Genomic DNA, 17,000 nt, shown 5'->3' on the forward strand with positions numbered 1-17,000 from the left:
ATGTCGAATATATTTAAAACCTTTAAGTTAAAAAATAAATGTTTAGTGTGTGATTTGTAAGATGCCCCCTGAACAAATCCGAATAGCTGGTTTTTGTAATTTAAAGAGAATATCAACATGGGTAGATTCAAGATTCAATCACTTGTTGGTGGTGCTCTCAAGAAGGGAAAAAAGTACTAATAAATAAATAAATACATAAAAATAAGAAACATTGGGCAAGGTTAAAGTCAAGGGTAATGAGGGTAGTGAACACAACCATTTGAAGTATGATTTTGTGGTTGGATTTTTTCAGAAAAAATGTGAAAAGTACTGGCCAGACGACACTCAGACATATGCTGGCATCGATGTGAAGACAATCATGGAAGAGGATTATCCACAGTACACAGTTAGGACATTTAAAATTACCAAGGTAGGATATGTTAACATCTGATAATGATTAAGATAATGATGAGGCAAAAGCATATGTTTTTAATCATGCCTTCAACATTTTTTCCACCCCTCAATTGGTTCATCTAAAAAGTTTGCCAGAACAAAGACCATATAACGAAGATGTGTTATGTAAAATATGATATATTCTACATATTTTTTATTTGATTTTTATGTTAATGCAATTTGCATTTTGTAAAGCATCTCAAACTAGTTACAGCTAGGTTCAACGTTAAATGACCTTGAAATGCATAAACAATCTTTGCCCTCAACTATAAATTCATACAAGGTAGATAAACTTAAAATCCAATGGGACAAAGTCAATTATTACTGAAATAGTATTACTCATTATATAGTATTATGTACTGATGGAGATTGACTATTCGCCTTGTGATCATGTTATACCTTTTACAAAAATACTGTAAGGGAGTAGCTATAACAACTCAAGAATAATAAATATTTTTAATAGAATGATGAGGTTTCCCGTGAAGTAAAACAGTTTCACTTCACTGTTTGGCCGGATATGGGAGTGCCAGAGTTTGCCAACGATATCCTCAGCTTCATTAATGTTGTTAAAGAAAATCGCCGTGAAAATACGGGACCTACAGTTGTTCATTGCAGGTTGGTTTTTAGTATAGTTTAGCTGTTACATGTTACTATACATAATAAAATTTTATTGGTCAATTCCACTTTTTTTTATGTGGTACTGTATTTTTTACTACTTCCCTGCACATGCTCATTTACAATGCTTGAAAAAAATCTACTATGACTGTGTGAAACGTCAGTATGCAAACTGTGTAATTTTACCTTCACACCTCAAAATGGCTGATGTAGATTGTTTTTTTTTTTGCTGTTAAATATTTATGAGGTATTTATATTAAAACTTTATTTCAAAAATCGCATTATATTTTTTTAAGGTTTGCATGGCGAGTATCAAAAAACGGTCATAAACTTTTCGGTGCACCATGTGTAAAAATATAGTTTTGAGGTAAAAACCACTGATTAGTTGGTTGACAGCCAACCAGTGGTTTTACCTCAAAAACTATATTATTTTTACACATTGTGTACCAAAAGTTTTATAAAAAATAGCATTATTCAGGATCCTGCAGTTTCTGCTACAGTTTAGTAAAACAAATACAGTATTATTTTGGTAAGGCAGTGAATTGTACTTGCATCGGTGTTGCATGAATCAGACTACCTTTCAATTATCTCTGCCTCGGGTAGCAGTATTCACTACTTCAATTCAACCGTTGAATTTATTTACCAAATCAAGTTTCTTTTTTTAAGCCCTGTCCAGACTATCAAATTTTATTTGACAAAAACATGTGACATGCCTAAATATGGTCATGATGACATCACATCATCACCATATATAGGCAGTTCATGACTATTATATAGGCCATCTTCAGTTTCAATGAAAATGTGATAATCTGAACCAAGCTTTAATTTAGGTTTATATTCTATTCTAAATTCCATTTTGTAACTCGTCCTTTAAGTGTATTTCTAATTAACCATGTAGTTCTTACCCTTTTCTGACCAGATTATGTGACGCACTTAAGTTAATCACTGTGGTTTCTTGTTTTTTCCATTTTAATACAGTGCTGGTGTTGGAAGAACTGGAACTTTGATAGCCATTAGTGAGATGCTTGATATGGCACGAGATGAAGAAAAGATAAATGTCTTTAACTTTGTTCACCAGATGAGGACTCATAGGGTGAAGATGGTTCAAACAGCTGTAAGAATTTAACATCATATTTATCTATTTTTAATGTATTATGTTTTAAACTCTTCCATAAGGCAGTGAGTGAGCTTATGTTAAAAGGCCTTCTTGAAGAAATGTAACACATTCAACAAGATTAACCATTGCATATACAGTTCACCCTCTAATTCTAGACCACATTTGGGACAGTCTCCACTTAGAGGGTCAGATTTTTGTTAAAAGGTCATGAAGATTATTATTTGGTTCTTTGAAATTGAAGTGTTCTTGAATTAGAGTGGTTTTGGAATTAGATTGGTCTCGAATTGGAGTGTGCACTGTATAAAATTAGCATTAAGGTAACTTTCATCAAGCACAATGATGGTGCAAGCTACCATCAATATTCAAAACATTTTATAGACTGTAATTCTGTAGTACTTTTTAATTCTTATTTACTGATGTTGAATATTTTGCTCTCATAGGATCAGTATTTCTTCATCTTTGATGCTTTACTTGAAGCAGTGGTCTGTGGTCCAACGTCAGCCAAAGCTGCAGACATGGAATCATTCTACAATAGTCTGTTGACAATCAATCCATTGACAAAGAGATCGTACATTCTAGAACAATACAATGTAAGGACTATTATTTTGTTGTTGTTATTTCAATGGAGTGAAGCCCCAGGGAGGATATTACATTTGCACTGATTCTTCTTTATGTTGTTATTGATTGTGGTGATGGTAGTAAGTTCATAGTTCAGGGGTCCCAAGTTGCATGAAGCCACTTTTGAGGGATCTGTTTACTTGAGCTGTCACATCTACTTGTTTTTGGCCGTGCATGGTGATGTCCATCATCGCTGACTTCCGGTTCCGGGAGACAATTCATAGTTTTGTTAAAATATATCATGAATTTGCGGAAGATGGGTTATTTTCTGAGAGATTCTTCTTGCTTACGGGCATGCAGTAGGCCTTTCTGATTTCCGGGAGACTCCCACAACTTGAGGGCGACATGATACCTCTGCTTGTTACCATAATAAAGTTTTTTAGGACAGAGCTTATTAATGTTGGTACCTACAGTATATGATTATGTTAAATACTCATTTACATACTTAATACTCAATTAATCCATGATATTATGCTTTTTTTTACACTATGAATATTTCATAGAAAAACAATGATAAGAGTCTGCACTTTTACTGCAATGAGTAAAAGTAGAAATTACATTTGATTGTTGATATTTATTTTTTATGATTATTTTAATTATTATAATTATTGTTTGTTGTTTAGTACACTTTTTTCCCAGTTTACTTTTGCATAAATTGTTATTTTTATGAATTAATTTTCAGGCTCTTGAAGCAATGAGCGTTGTTGCAACTGAGGAAAATACTAAAGGCGGGAAAATGCCAGAAAATATCAGTAAAAACAGGTTTCCAGAACAAGTTCCAAGTAAGACAAATTAGTACATAGAATTGAGAATGTTCTGGAGATATGAACATAAACGTATATTATATGATTTCCATAAAAATATGTGAAATCATTTCTGGTAGTGTTAATTTTTGTGGCTGTTTATGTTTGCTTAGAAATATTTAAATATCGGTAACACATATCTTGGTACTCTATAAAAAATAAAGGGCCTTTCTGTACATTAGCAAGTGATTTAAGTTCATTACAATTCTTCTGTGTAAATTTTTTGAGTGCATACTCCTTTTATAACTAATATATTATCTAAATAATTGATGAATTAATTTTTTTTAATCCTTCAGTTGATGGTTCAAGACCGTATCTAATGACTCTTTCATCAGAGACTGGTAACAACTACATCAATGCTTCATTCCTGCATGTATGTGGTATATTTAATTATTATGACTATTATTAGTAATGCGTTGTGGGTGACTCAGAAATGTAAATATGATTTAGCTTTAGATAGATTTGAAGAATATAAAGAATTTGCTAAAGGTAGACCAGGCCAATTAGGCTAGGCCGAGCTGATTACGGTAAAACTAGCCATCCTAAATAATTGTTGGCTGTCCAAAAGATGGCTGGACGGTTGCTGGCTAAGCCGAAGTGTGGATTGATTTAAAATGAATATTCCATGGTTATTTGAGTACCAGTCAACGATCCTTGAATAGTAATTTGTCATCTCCAAGACTACAAAAATCACAAGTGCAGTGCAAGCGAGAAAAATTAGCCTAGCCTAGGCACCCTGTGCGTCAACAGAGAGTTGGTAATTTCAGAGTAGCCTTAATTCCGCCGATAAAATGGCAGATACATTTGGTACTGGGCCGTTTGTACTTTTGAGCGAAAAAGATTTATATGAATTACTGAATGAAAGTTATACCAAATCAACAAAAAAGGCAATAAAGTATGCAGTTAACAATATTTCACCAGCTTCAGTGTTGAGAATTTGAGACTGTTATTAGCCGAACCTGAACCATTCCTATGGCTATGCCTAGGGCTAGGCCCTGAGGCCGGTTTTATGCTGGCCTTTAAAAGGAAGATGAGTCCTTGTATTCAAAGAAGAGCATGCAAGCAAGCGATCCGGAGAGATACAGCTAGGTTTTGTATAAATAAACATTCATTTGTATACTGGTTTACCGGGTAGCTCAGACACAAAAGAGACCCTTAGGGGAGAAGTAAGTTATTGTAAGAGATAATTCACACTTCGACCACTTTGATACTGTTTTAGAAAAAAAAATGCTATAGAAATCTAAGTACATTACAAAGTTAAATCTTCTCTGTTTTAAAGTACTGAATACGATACTGGCACATTCTAATTCAAATTAATCAGTTTAGCATTTAGCAACAGTATGTTTGTTTTGAAATGTCAAAGCCTCATTTTGTTTACATGCTTTTTTTTCTTCTTTTTTTTCAGGGTTATCGTGGAAAGGATATGTACATAGCAACACAGATGCCTATGCCAAGTACAATTGCTGATTTTTGGTGTATGGTTTATGATTACAAATCTAAACTGATTTTAATGTTGAATGAAGTAGCAAGCCTGGACAAGGTAGAGAGTTTGTTTTCAACTATTCAAAGGTTATTAGTAAAAAATATTAGAAATTGGACACAAAAAAATATGAAATTTTTTTTTTTTAAACTAGTCAAGAAAATAGCATGCGCTAAGATTCCAACACCAAAGTAGTCATGTCTCATAACTTGAAAAAAATCATCTGCATCTGCAAAGGAAGCGTGTATGTCTTCTCTCTAAGCCCTTCATTTCTTAGGTCATATAAAGAAATTTATTTTAAGGTGTGATTAGTAGAAAAAAGTCTGGTTCTGGGTGCTTCGTGCACTTTGGATGGTGTGCACTTAAAAAAACCATTGTATCTTTTGGAAGAGTACACTGCTGCTGATTTGTTTGCTGTACAGTGTTGCTGTGGTACAATTCAGCCCCTGCGCTACAACTACTACATAGATTGTAACCGCACAAATTCAACACAGTGATGCTGCCAATTTTGGATACCTCTACCTCTATTCCATCCCCTAAGTGATGAGAATAAATTTTAGTGAATTCTAAAAAAATTGATTTTTAAATTTATTTTGTTAATAAATTAGACATATGGAAAATATTGGCCAGATTCGGGATGTGTGCAGCATGGACCAATGTCAATAGAACATGTGTCCACTGAGAAGTTTAAGACAGCTGTCTGCCGCACGTTCACATTAAAAAACACCCTACGAATGGTATGATCTCTTTCTTTTTTATTGGTTTATTTTCATCACCAGAAGAAAGCATAGCTTATTCATTTAATATTAAGTTAAATATGGTTAATATATATATTTCAGTATCTTTTATTTAACAAATAAAGATATGTACATAAAACTGTTTATAACAGTAAAATCTGAATCTAGGTAAAATATATATGAATGTGGTAAATATATAAATAAATAAATTTAAAATATCACAAATATTGTAAGTATAGTTTACAGTATTTGTCATCGTCGTCGTTGTTATTATTATTGCAGTGTGTATAATAAATTATTGTTATTATTGTTATTATTTTATTTTCTAATAGAAAGAGGAACCACGTCAAATCAAACAGTATCAATATCTCGGCTGGCTAAGCAGTAAGACTCCTGCTTCAGTAGAATCAGTTCTTGAGTTTCTGAAATTATTGGACGGAGAAGGAAGTGAGAGCACCAATGCACCAATCACAGTCCATTGCATGTAAGGATCAAGGAAGTGGCTTACAAAATATTAGATTGCCTTATTTCCTATACCCCTATTGTGTATATTACTTTTATTATTTATATGATGCCTCCTTATTCTGTACATATCAAGGTATCTTTATTCGTAAAAACAAAACATTGAAAAGTCACAATATACTGTAATTTACTAGCAGTTTAAGAAACTAAATTGTGAAAAATGTTTATAGTATGAAAGGCATAAAAAATATATAAAAAACACAATAGCAGAAAAATAATATACTCATTTATTTTATTTTCATTATTATTATTATTATTATTATTATTATTTTTATTATTATTATTATTATTATTATTATTTCATTCTCATTGTTATTATTATTATTATATAATTATCATTATTATAATTATTATCATTCTCATTGTTATTATTATTATCATCATCATCATCATCATCATTATTTTCATCATCATCATCATCATCATCATCATCATCATCATCATCATCATCATCATTATTATAATTATTATCTGAAAGGCCATCCATGTGGTGATTAGAGTGAAGCTGGTCCTCCTTGTTTTTTATTAGGTGCATGGGCTAACGATTGTAAAGAGCAAACTTAAATCAGCATCTAAGTAGCAATTTCTTTCAAGTATTATTTTAACTCATCTCAGGCAGTATATAATTGCTGACTCTAAAACTGTTTTCCTTTAATGATATAGCTGCCCAAAAAAATGTAAAGACACTCTAAAAAATAAAAATTCTTTAATGATTTACAGATGTTTTATAACAAAAATTTGATGCCAGAATTTCTAACAATTAATTTGTATTATTTGAGCTCAATTTTTAGTTGAAAGCTCGTTTAAATAAATATGATTTTATAATTTTTAACTTCATTTGATTTACTTTTAATATTAATATTTGATGAAGTATACAATTTATATACAGTATATATATATGTATAAAGCAGATTGTTATATTTTCTTGTTTATTGTAAGGAATGGAATCGAGAGATGTGGTTTGTTCTGCACCATCCATAGCGTATTTCAACGATTACAACAGGAACATATTGTAGATGTTTTTCACACTATTAGGAAGCTGAGGCGAAGTAGAGCAAGTATGGTAGTCCCAGTGGTAAGAGACATGACTTAATTTATATGACTGAATGTTGCAATCATCTGTCTTTTAAATTCAAATGGTGTATCAGTCAACGTGATATAACACCACATCATCAGTTGTATCTAGTTGTGTTAAAAAAACTCCTTTCATCACGTGATAATAGCCAACATGAATGGGGCGGATCCAGAATTTTTCCAATAAGGTGGGGGGGGGGCACAACAGTTTCAGAATAGATAGTGAGTAGCACATAACATTGATATGCAATGAAATTTAACAATTTAGTGGCAAAACAGTTTGCCTCCTACTGGATCTGCGTCTGCTGAAGAGTCAGTTAAGCCGGGCACTGACGGCTCACAAATCCGACCTTGCTCACTGATTTTGTCAGTGGCAGTCTAAACGGATCGCCATTTAATACGATTCTTTGCATTGATGTTGTAGCATTGCATTCTCCATGGAGCACAATTGCCCGGCTTTAGAGTAAAAGAAAACCACAACCAGCGTTCAAAGTCTTGGCTTCTGCTAAAAATGGGGATGCCTTAATGATTACAGTGACAACCAGTGGCGGCGCCAGCGGGGTGGCAAGTCAAGCCCCCGCCGGACAGAGCTCGTCGGGCAGTCAGACCATAGAACATATAAAAATAGGCCCACACCAAGCCAACACATGTCTGTCACAGTCTGAGAGTGCCATTTTCGTCCGTCCAGAGGTTGATATTCTTTAAAAAAAAATCTCATTTGGGAAGGGTACCCCCTCTCAACCCCTTCCTCCAGCTCGAGCCTACGAGCTCAAGCCCCCCCTGTCGGACAACTTCGTCCCCCAGAAAATATATCCTAGAGGACAACTTAGCCCCCCCAGAAAATATATCCTAGAGCCGCCACTGGTGACAACACTCTAGAAACAGTCCTTGTATTGTATTTGAATCCAAGTATTTATAATTGTTACAAATATTTGTAAATTTTCTTTTCTTCTTTATTCACAGGCCCAATTTGAATTCTGCTTCACAACAGTTCGTTGTTACTTGGATGCCTTTGAAATATATTCAAATTACAAATAATAATTTCCATAAAATATTTCAGTGTTTAGAATGATAGATGGAGAGAAATATGAATGTAGTAATGTGTTGTGGTTTCTGCAGATTGTGTGTATAGACCAATGCTTGCAATGTGCATACCTGCATTTCTGCCGTACCATTTTGTTACTCCTTAAAGATGTATTGTCTCCTGAAAACGACAACAAATCATAAAAAATAATTTTGAAATTAACTTGCTTATTTTGCAGTAACATACAAATTACTTACTTGAACATAGAAATTATTAAATTTTAAAAATGTGTATTCTGATTTTTTTTTTTTGCTGGATAATTAAATAAAATTAATAATTTACTTCCAGTTACTGGAAGAGTTTCTAGCATTTCTCGCTATAAAATTATAGGTAATGGGACACTTTTTTTTATTAGTTGATTCGCATACTTTTTTTTTTAAAGATCATCGAAAGAGGGTGGAATAAAAATAAGAATTAAATTTTTGTTTTCTTATTTAGCAAAATAGTTTTGCCAAAATCATCCAGACGGAGTAGAAAATAAAAATAAAATTTTATTGGTGAATGTAAAATAGGATGGTTAAATGCTTCAAATTTATATAATTAGGAAGAAATATACATATCTTATCTTTGGAGATTTCAAAGCAGTGGAGGGTGTAATAAAAATAAAGAAAAACTTTTATCTTTTTCTGAAATTTCCACTTTTTCGTGGCAGTGGGTGCGCTAATTGTCAAAAATAAAATGTTATTTTTATTCGAAATCATTAATATTTGCAGTCGGCGGGTTCACTAAACAAGGTATTAAAAAGGTCTCGCCTAAACATGTTTTAATTGCACTAATTTCTATGTTCAAGTTGAACATTTTTGTGTAATACTTTAAGGTTTTCTACTTTTTCTATACTGTACTTCTAAGTGGTTTGTGTTACTTCATAATGAGCAAGTAGTTAATTTTTAAAATGATTTTTATGACTTTTCTTTGGTATTTTGAATGGGACAATACAACTAAACATATAAACCTTTCTGTTTTAATTTTTATTATCTAAAATATTGTATCTTAATTCTTAATTAATTGCTTAGTTGTATAAATACACAGATTTTTATATCAATGTCATTGTATCTTTATACACAGTTATATTATAGCGTTTGAATGAGCGACACGAGTACATGAGCTTTGAACTGATATCTGTATTCACAGCAAAAAGTAGATTTGACCCAAAAAAATATCCTAGAATTCAGACGAAAACTCGACCTTTTCGTACGTGTAGACTACTCTGTGTGACGTCACTGTATATGTGATCTTACGAAAGCACAAGAGTGATTGATGCTTTTGTTAATACTTCTGGCTTGTTGATGCAATTTGGTGCTTATTTTCATTTGGTTATTTATTTAAATTTGGTCTTTCTCAGGTTTAATTTTTGTAGTATCTTTACTTGTATAGCAGATTAACTAATTCTGATAGTTTTTAATTGATTCCAAAATTAATAAAGTATATTAACATTTTACACTACATTTTCACAATTTTGATGAGAGAGACCTTAGTTGACTGTTCTTAATTTTGAATTTTATGAACTTCATTTAAATTTTAAATCATACAATTTGATAAATTATATATTTTTTAATGACACGTGATGTTTGAGCATAGCTAAAAATCTGATAGACAAAATATTTATAATGAGAGCAATGTGTACGTAAATGCATTTATTAGAAGTATGCATTAAGTATTAGGTAAATTATATTTAAACAGACATATTATTACTGTACAACAAATATTTTATATAATAAATATGAGAAAAGTTAATACACCAATATACTTAATTATTATCGAATTCTAGTCTTTTAATGTAAATTTAGATGTGGAAGTCTATTTTTTGTTTTTATATAAAAAGGATTTGTTGTGAGAAAAAAAAAGAGGAATCTATGAGAGTGAAAACAAAGTCAACCCAATCAGTACTCAAACTCTGGTCTTCTGTTGTATATGTAGACCCCTTAACGAAATCGCCAGTGGTGTATCGTGATGAATTTAAATGTAATAAGACAAGTGAATGTAAGCCATGCTTCCTAAGAATGAAATGCATAAGAATGCAATATTCGTTATTAAATTTTAATTTTAGTTTTTCGTAATATGTCAATGCTGATGTTGGTCTCCAACACAACCTATTTCTTTTGATATACTGAATAATAAAATAATTTATTGTCCAAACACACGTGAAACACACCTCTACCAATGACATATATTTTCATAGAACTTTTTTGAATTATTCTTGATACAATTGTAACATCTTATGTTCCTGTTTGAGCACTGTTATTATTATTATTATTTATCTATTTGTTTACACATATTTTTAATAATTACTATGATTTACTACCTGCAACCTACAAACTATGTGGGAGTGTATGTATATATATATATAAATATATATATATATTTAAAAATATAAAGTAGTATGTAAATATATATATATATATATTTACGTACTACTTTAAATTTTTATATATATATATATTTTTATATATATATATATATATATATATATATATATATATGAAGAGAGATATATGAAAAGAGAAGATTCTTGTTATGAGTTTTTCTTATCTAAGCAGTTGCACGTTATAAATCATCATATATTCTCATTGGTAATTTCACAAATGTGGTATTATTAGAGGAGTTGCTTTAGGCTGGTTCATGAGCTATCTAAATATATAAAGTAGTATGTACTATCATCAGATGATCGTGTGGTGCCACATGGCTCTGTCCTTGGCCCACCTTTTTGTAAATGACAATTGTTAGAGGACAGTGACAACCTTCGGGTTGTGTGTCTACTAATGCAGACACTTGTTTTATTCTACTCTCTTTAGTATTGAAATATATGACAGTTTTACCTCAAATATACACCAAAAAACATCGTTTTTATAGATACATATTTTATCCAACAGATAGATTTATTTTTTCAACGTTAACGTTATTGAAAGTTTTTCCTTGGTATTTATATTCAAGCATATTTAAGGTGGCCCAATCAGCAAAATCATTTAGCATTAAAGTATAGTTATTTTATTTATTTATTTATTAATAAATAAAATAAACATACTAAATCGCTAGTCTATAATGCATATATAGATTTATAGAGCTATTATATATTATATATATACAATCACTATACTATAATACAGTGTAGGCCTACCATGAAAATTGTATTTTTTTAAATAATGCTTTATTTTATATTTCCATCGATGACTTTTAGCATACTTTGGAACAGGTTTCATCTGATTAATGTAAGGTGGTATAAATTACAAAAGCCTTAATATTATACACATCAACGATTATATCCAAACGCATTAAATTTCCGAATCGTATTTTTGAGGGGAAAAAAAGTGTTTATAAGTGCATTGCTGTTTTCGTCTAAATGAACTAGACAGGTATTTTATTTTTTATATCAAAACATTTTTTTAATAGAAATGGTTTAATACATGATTTTTCATAAATTCCAACTATATTTTGTATGGTTTAGTAAGTTTGATAATATACGCATGTGCGGGCGGTAGAACTCGTCTAGAAGTTCGCGAGACTCGTCCAGCATTGGTGGCTTCTTTTTGCCGGTATTCGCATGTTCATTTTGACAAACCTTTCGACGATCATCATCTGATTGTATATCTATAAAATATAAAATAAATATAATAGCTTGCAAACGTGTTTATCTTCTATTATTATTATTATTATTGTTATTATTATTATTAATATTATGTTACTAAAATATACCTTAAGGGGAACTTAGACAATGGAGAGAGTACAGAACAATTAAGAAAACGACGTTAAGGGGAATGTAACACAAATGATATTCCCCCTAAGTCCGAGTTAGTGCTAGGTGGTTATTATTATTATTATTATTATTATTTTTATTATTATTATTATTATTATTATTATTATTATTATTATTATTATTATTATTATTATTATACTGCGTCTGATGTGCGCTCGTGTGAACCAAGCCTAATTCTCTTCTATGCTCCTATGTATTTCTGTATGAAATACGCAATCATGCTTCCATACTTTTGCGTATGAAGCGATCTTATCTTTATGCACGCCAACCTGATATCATTTGTATACTCAATTTTAGTAGTTTCTGTTGATGTTAAATGTAAATACTTACCTAATCCTAAAAACATATAGATTCTTTTAAGATATTCGACACAGTTTGAGTTCCAATCTTCTGTCGTCATAAAAAATAGTTGATCACGTGGGAATACATTTAGCCAATCTTGCGTGAAAACGTCATACAATCCTACATTAAGCCTCACCCCCAGGCCGTAAGCGCGAGCCTATGGCCTGGGTATGTACTATAGGACCTATATCTAGAAATTATTTTATATTTATTGGTATTCAATAGACTTACATTTGGACATTTACTTAACGTTTTTTCATCGTCATTTAAAGATAGGCCTACATCTTTTTCCTGTAATGAAAAATACACGATGTTAAATACAATATTTATAAATAATGATGATAGTGATAATGTTGATGATAATGGTGATTGTAATTATGGTAATGATTATTATATATTACGATGACAATAGATAATAATGGTAGTGGTAATAATGATAATGAAGATGATGATTGTGGATGCTGATGTCGGTATGGTGGTGATAATGATGATGATCATGATAATCATGATCATAATCATGGTCGTAATCACTACCTTACTAATTTAGATATAATAACTTAACAAAATAATAAATCATAAACATACTTCCTCATAGAAACGTTTTTTTTTTTTGAATAAGCACACGTTCGCAATTTATGGTTTTGCAGACAGTTGTTAAAGATTGTTATAGCTTCTATGGAACATCTGTGGAACATCATCGGTGATATGTTTTGGCCACGGTTGATGTAGTAATAGTCGGAGTACAATCTGTAATATGAAGTGATAACCCATGCAAGTATTAATATGTATGATCTATTCTATTCTAAAGATAGGCCTACATAGATACACATTTACACAGATAGCGACGAAGTGCGAGTGGACCCTAATGACGTCGAGCCTCCCAAAGAGCACAGGCTCACTGACTTAGCCCTTTATTTTGGGTGCCTCAGTGACGTCTGCTCCAGTAACGTATCTAGGGGGGGGGGGTACACACGCCCCTCCAAAAATTACTGGCCCCCCTTCCCCAAAAAAATCAGTTAAATAGTTAAAAATCTCCTAAAATCACCTTATTTTGCGAATTAGTGCCCCTCAACTGATCATCGAGGCCCCCTATTTCACCTTCGCACCCCCACCCTCACCAGTACCCCCATTTCAAGACTTCTAGATACGCCACTTGTCTGCTATTGTACAGTAATTGGTATTTCCTCTTTTAGTTCATACGGTTCGTTTACAGGTTGTCTCCAGCGGTCAGTGGTGGCGCCAGAATTTGCACGACGGAGCGGGCGATGTCCCCGACAGGGGTGACGATTTCCCTAACAAGAGCGTAAGTTGGAGTTGTCGGGCGTCTTAAATCCCTCAGAGAGTGGTGCAATGGCGAATCATCCTGGATCCTCCTTTAATGTTCCATCAAATTTTATGTGACGCTTTTTTTGATGAAATTTGATAGTGTAGACAAAGCTCAACTTTCAACGTTCAACTTTTTTTTTAATACAATTTGACGTCATCGTACCATATATGGGCACATCACATTTTTTTTGTCACATAACATTTGATAGTGTAGACAAAGCTTAATAAAATCCTTGATAAAATGTACAAAATAAATAATATTTTTCTCCCCCGAGACTAAATATATTTTTTCTCCCCCCGGGTGTCTCCCCTACAAGGCGACAACTCTCTTCAGAGGAGGTGGGGCGTAAATGAACTTAGGAATCTCATATAACAATGTTCTAATGAAAACGTTAATGTTTTATGTTTCTTGTTATCTATATTATTGATGCATATCGATAAAGCGAATATACAGTAGCATAAGTAAACGCAGGCCTACCTGTCGGTTGGGTTTCTAAAGATTACAACAATTTTTGCGTCGGGTTGGATATTGTGAATGAGGTTGGCATGTGTTTCACGCGGGACTTCCGATTCGTTTGGGAATAACTCGTTCCAGATTTTAAAATCCCAAAACGTTGATGCAGAACCATCTCCTTGACAATGAAAATGAAATTCGTTAGCATTCACCCAATCACTAAACTAACAGTGGCGTAACTAGGTTGTGAGGGGCCCTGGTTCCAGAGTACAGTCGGGTCCCCCTTGACGCATGGAAATTGATTGACCATGTCAATTAAGGTGTGTAGGCCTACCACCAATGGGTTAGTTTAGGAGCTGGGTTCCCTCCGTTTTTACATTCTATTTTGACAATAAATCTTTCGATTTTTTTAAATTTTTAATTTTAGATGTTTAGAGGGCATTTTGAAGAGCTATTGACTGGACTGACCATAATAAACATTTCTTCTTATGACCAAAATAAAAAGAACATTCGATATTTATTGAATTGTTTTTTATTTATCGGATTAACTATTGAAAAATGTCAACAATTATCTTCTTTATTATTTTTATATGCTTAAGCTAAATAAAAGAAATGGATCACAGATGACGTGATTAGACTTATGTATGACCGTGATCATGTAAAACACTTATCCGATAAACATGGTAGCCAAACACCTTTTAATAAATATCGCTCACTTAGAAACGAAATGCACGAGTAAAATTCAGAAATCCAAATCAGATTATTTTTTATCAGTTGAGAACAAATACAAACAGGATCCCAAACGTTTGTGTGATGAAATGAATAAACTTATAGAAGAAAAACAAAAACTCAATATTCATCCAAATCTTGATTGTGAAAATTTTAGCGATTATCTAGTGTTTCAAACTCAATTAATTGAAGACAAAACAGAATGGAAAATCCCAAATTGTATTCACATACTCTAAATTTTACAGGATTTGTATCTGGCGATATTGAAAAGAATCTGGCATGTTTAGACCTATCTTAAAATAGTAACCTTGATGTTTATATTTCAATACTAGGCTACTAAGTCCTGCATCACGCTATATCGTGAAATGTCTATGTTCCAAACGTAGAATGTCCCATTAACTACCCCATATACAAGGGTAAAGGCAACAAACAACGCCCTAACAATTATGGACCAATCTCAGTGGTATGCCACATTGTTAAAATTGTTGAAAAGCAAGTCCAAGACCAATTTATTACATATCTCAATGGAAATGACCTTAAGAAATGTTGCTTTCAGGAATTTCTTTATTCATTTATTTATAGGACAACATTCGTTGATAGCTATGCTACACGATGTATTATTATGTCCTGTATTTACCTTTCTTTGATGATTTATATATATATATATATATATATATATATATATATAATAGAAAATAATGAAACAATTTTGTGAAACAGTGCTCAATCCCACTGAAAAATCTATCTCTTATACACATCTAGATGTGTATAAGAGACAGATTATGCACTTGTCAATTGTAGTCCAAACTTCCATGGAAACTGCTAAGTGATACGCACGCGTAGTGCTTCCATCAAGGAACCTCATCTCCTTGGCCTAGCTCTCACGTTGCTTCTCCGATTCAGACCTACTGTAGGCTAAACCTTCAAGTAGGTTTTATCCTCCAATCATTTATTAGCGAGGCATTTTCCCAGGACTACGGCGGTGTGGCGGGGACTTAGCCGGGGATGTACATTAAAACGATGCTCCGCATTGCTAGGAGGTGGCCGGGACTCTCACATGCATGTAACCATTTTGGAAATTACATCCCCTGCTAAGTCCCCGCAAGGCCCAAAATGAGGATAAAAATAGGCCAGCAAAAACTTGCCAACTTTCAATCCTCCGTGTTTTTACAAATACTCAAGTTTATGAAGTCATTAACACATTGTACCCTTACAAATCTACAACAACTTTGCTACTATTAGATAGTAAAGAGGCCCACATTTGGCAAAGAGTAGAAAGAGGAGTCGCATGTGGATTATATATTATTGCCTATTAATATTTTACAAAAAATTTGTTTTACGATTGGCAAATTTTCCTCGGGTACAACGTACATAAATGTAGTTTCCGGTACGATCTGTCTCAGTGGAAACCATGCCTCAGATTGCAGTGTAAAATACGGTGGATGCTGAAGCATGGAAAATCTACTATAGGTTGCCAAAAAACCTGTGCCAATTCTTGTTCGTCAATATTCTCAAAAATTGTGGAATGCCAACTTGAAATTTTGTAGGCTGCATTATATGCCAGACAATATTACTATCATTAATTATTACAACGCTTACATTTCAATAATTCACATTTATCTGAATTGTTTACAATCCAGGCCATGTCAAAATTGTCCAGAAGTAAAGATACTGTAGCACATAGAAGAACTTTACTATTTTTTTTTATTTCGCTTTATCAAAGGATTTCATCCATGCTTTATCATTCATTGAAACTGATGCATGAATAACTTTCATTATTTACTAGGAATAATGTGCATTGTTTATTATGTTCCACTTGAAGGGCTTTAGCAACTTGTCAACGCAGATTGAAGTCAAGGTTCAATATGTTCAAACAAGAATGTAAAATGACAGCGCAAAAAAAAGCTTCTACATAT

At 32.5% G+C, this 17,000-nt stretch overlaps 2 protein-coding genes across 2 annotated transcripts in view; one reads left to right on the top strand and one right to left on the bottom strand.

Annotated features, from left to right (window-relative positions):
* The window catches only part of LOC117109857 (receptor-type tyrosine-protein phosphatase delta-like), a 59,009-nt gene extending 50,573 nt beyond the window's left edge, over positions 1–8,436 (top strand). The window contains exons 35-45 of the mRNA XM_033252303.1: positions 293–409; positions 896–1,047; positions 2,026–2,161; positions 2,605–2,754; positions 3,465–3,564; positions 3,882–3,958; positions 4,991–5,125; positions 5,674–5,802; positions 6,135–6,286; positions 7,264–7,399; positions 8,362–8,436. Coding sequence (XP_033108194.1) covers positions 293–409; positions 896–1,047; positions 2,026–2,161; positions 2,605–2,754; positions 3,465–3,564; positions 3,882–3,958; positions 4,991–5,125; positions 5,674–5,802; positions 6,135–6,286; positions 7,264–7,399; positions 8,362–8,436 — 1,359 coding nt within the window. The remainder of the gene's footprint in view (positions 1–292; positions 410–895; positions 1,048–2,025; positions 2,162–2,604; positions 2,755–3,464; positions 3,565–3,881; positions 3,959–4,990; positions 5,126–5,673; positions 5,803–6,134; positions 6,287–7,263; positions 7,400–8,361) is intronic.
* Positions 8,437–11,339: 2,903 nt separating this feature from the next.
* Positions 11,340–17,000, bottom strand: part of LOC117109858 (carbohydrate sulfotransferase 15-like) — an 8,249-nt gene continuing 2,588 nt past the window's right edge. The window contains exons 2-6 of the mRNA XM_033252304.1: positions 14,380–14,579; positions 13,161–13,322; positions 12,807–12,864; positions 12,564–12,711; positions 11,340–12,067 (exon numbers count right to left, since the gene is read on the bottom strand). Coding sequence (XP_033108195.1) covers positions 11,892–12,067; positions 12,564–12,711; positions 12,807–12,864; positions 13,161–13,322; positions 14,380–14,579 — 744 coding nt within the window. The 3' untranslated portion in view covers positions 11,340–11,891. The remainder of the gene's footprint in view (positions 12,068–12,563; positions 12,712–12,806; positions 12,865–13,160; positions 13,323–14,379; positions 14,580–17,000) is intronic.

Source organism: Anneissia japonica, unplaced genomic scaffold (assembly GCF_011630105.1).
Source record: "Anneissia japonica isolate Jap-2015-1 unplaced genomic scaffold, ASM1163010v1 scaffold585_len4108843_cov191, whole genome shotgun sequence".
NCBI classification, from domain to species: domain Eukaryota; kingdom Metazoa; phylum Echinodermata; class Crinoidea; order Comatulida; family Comatulidae; genus Anneissia; species Anneissia japonica.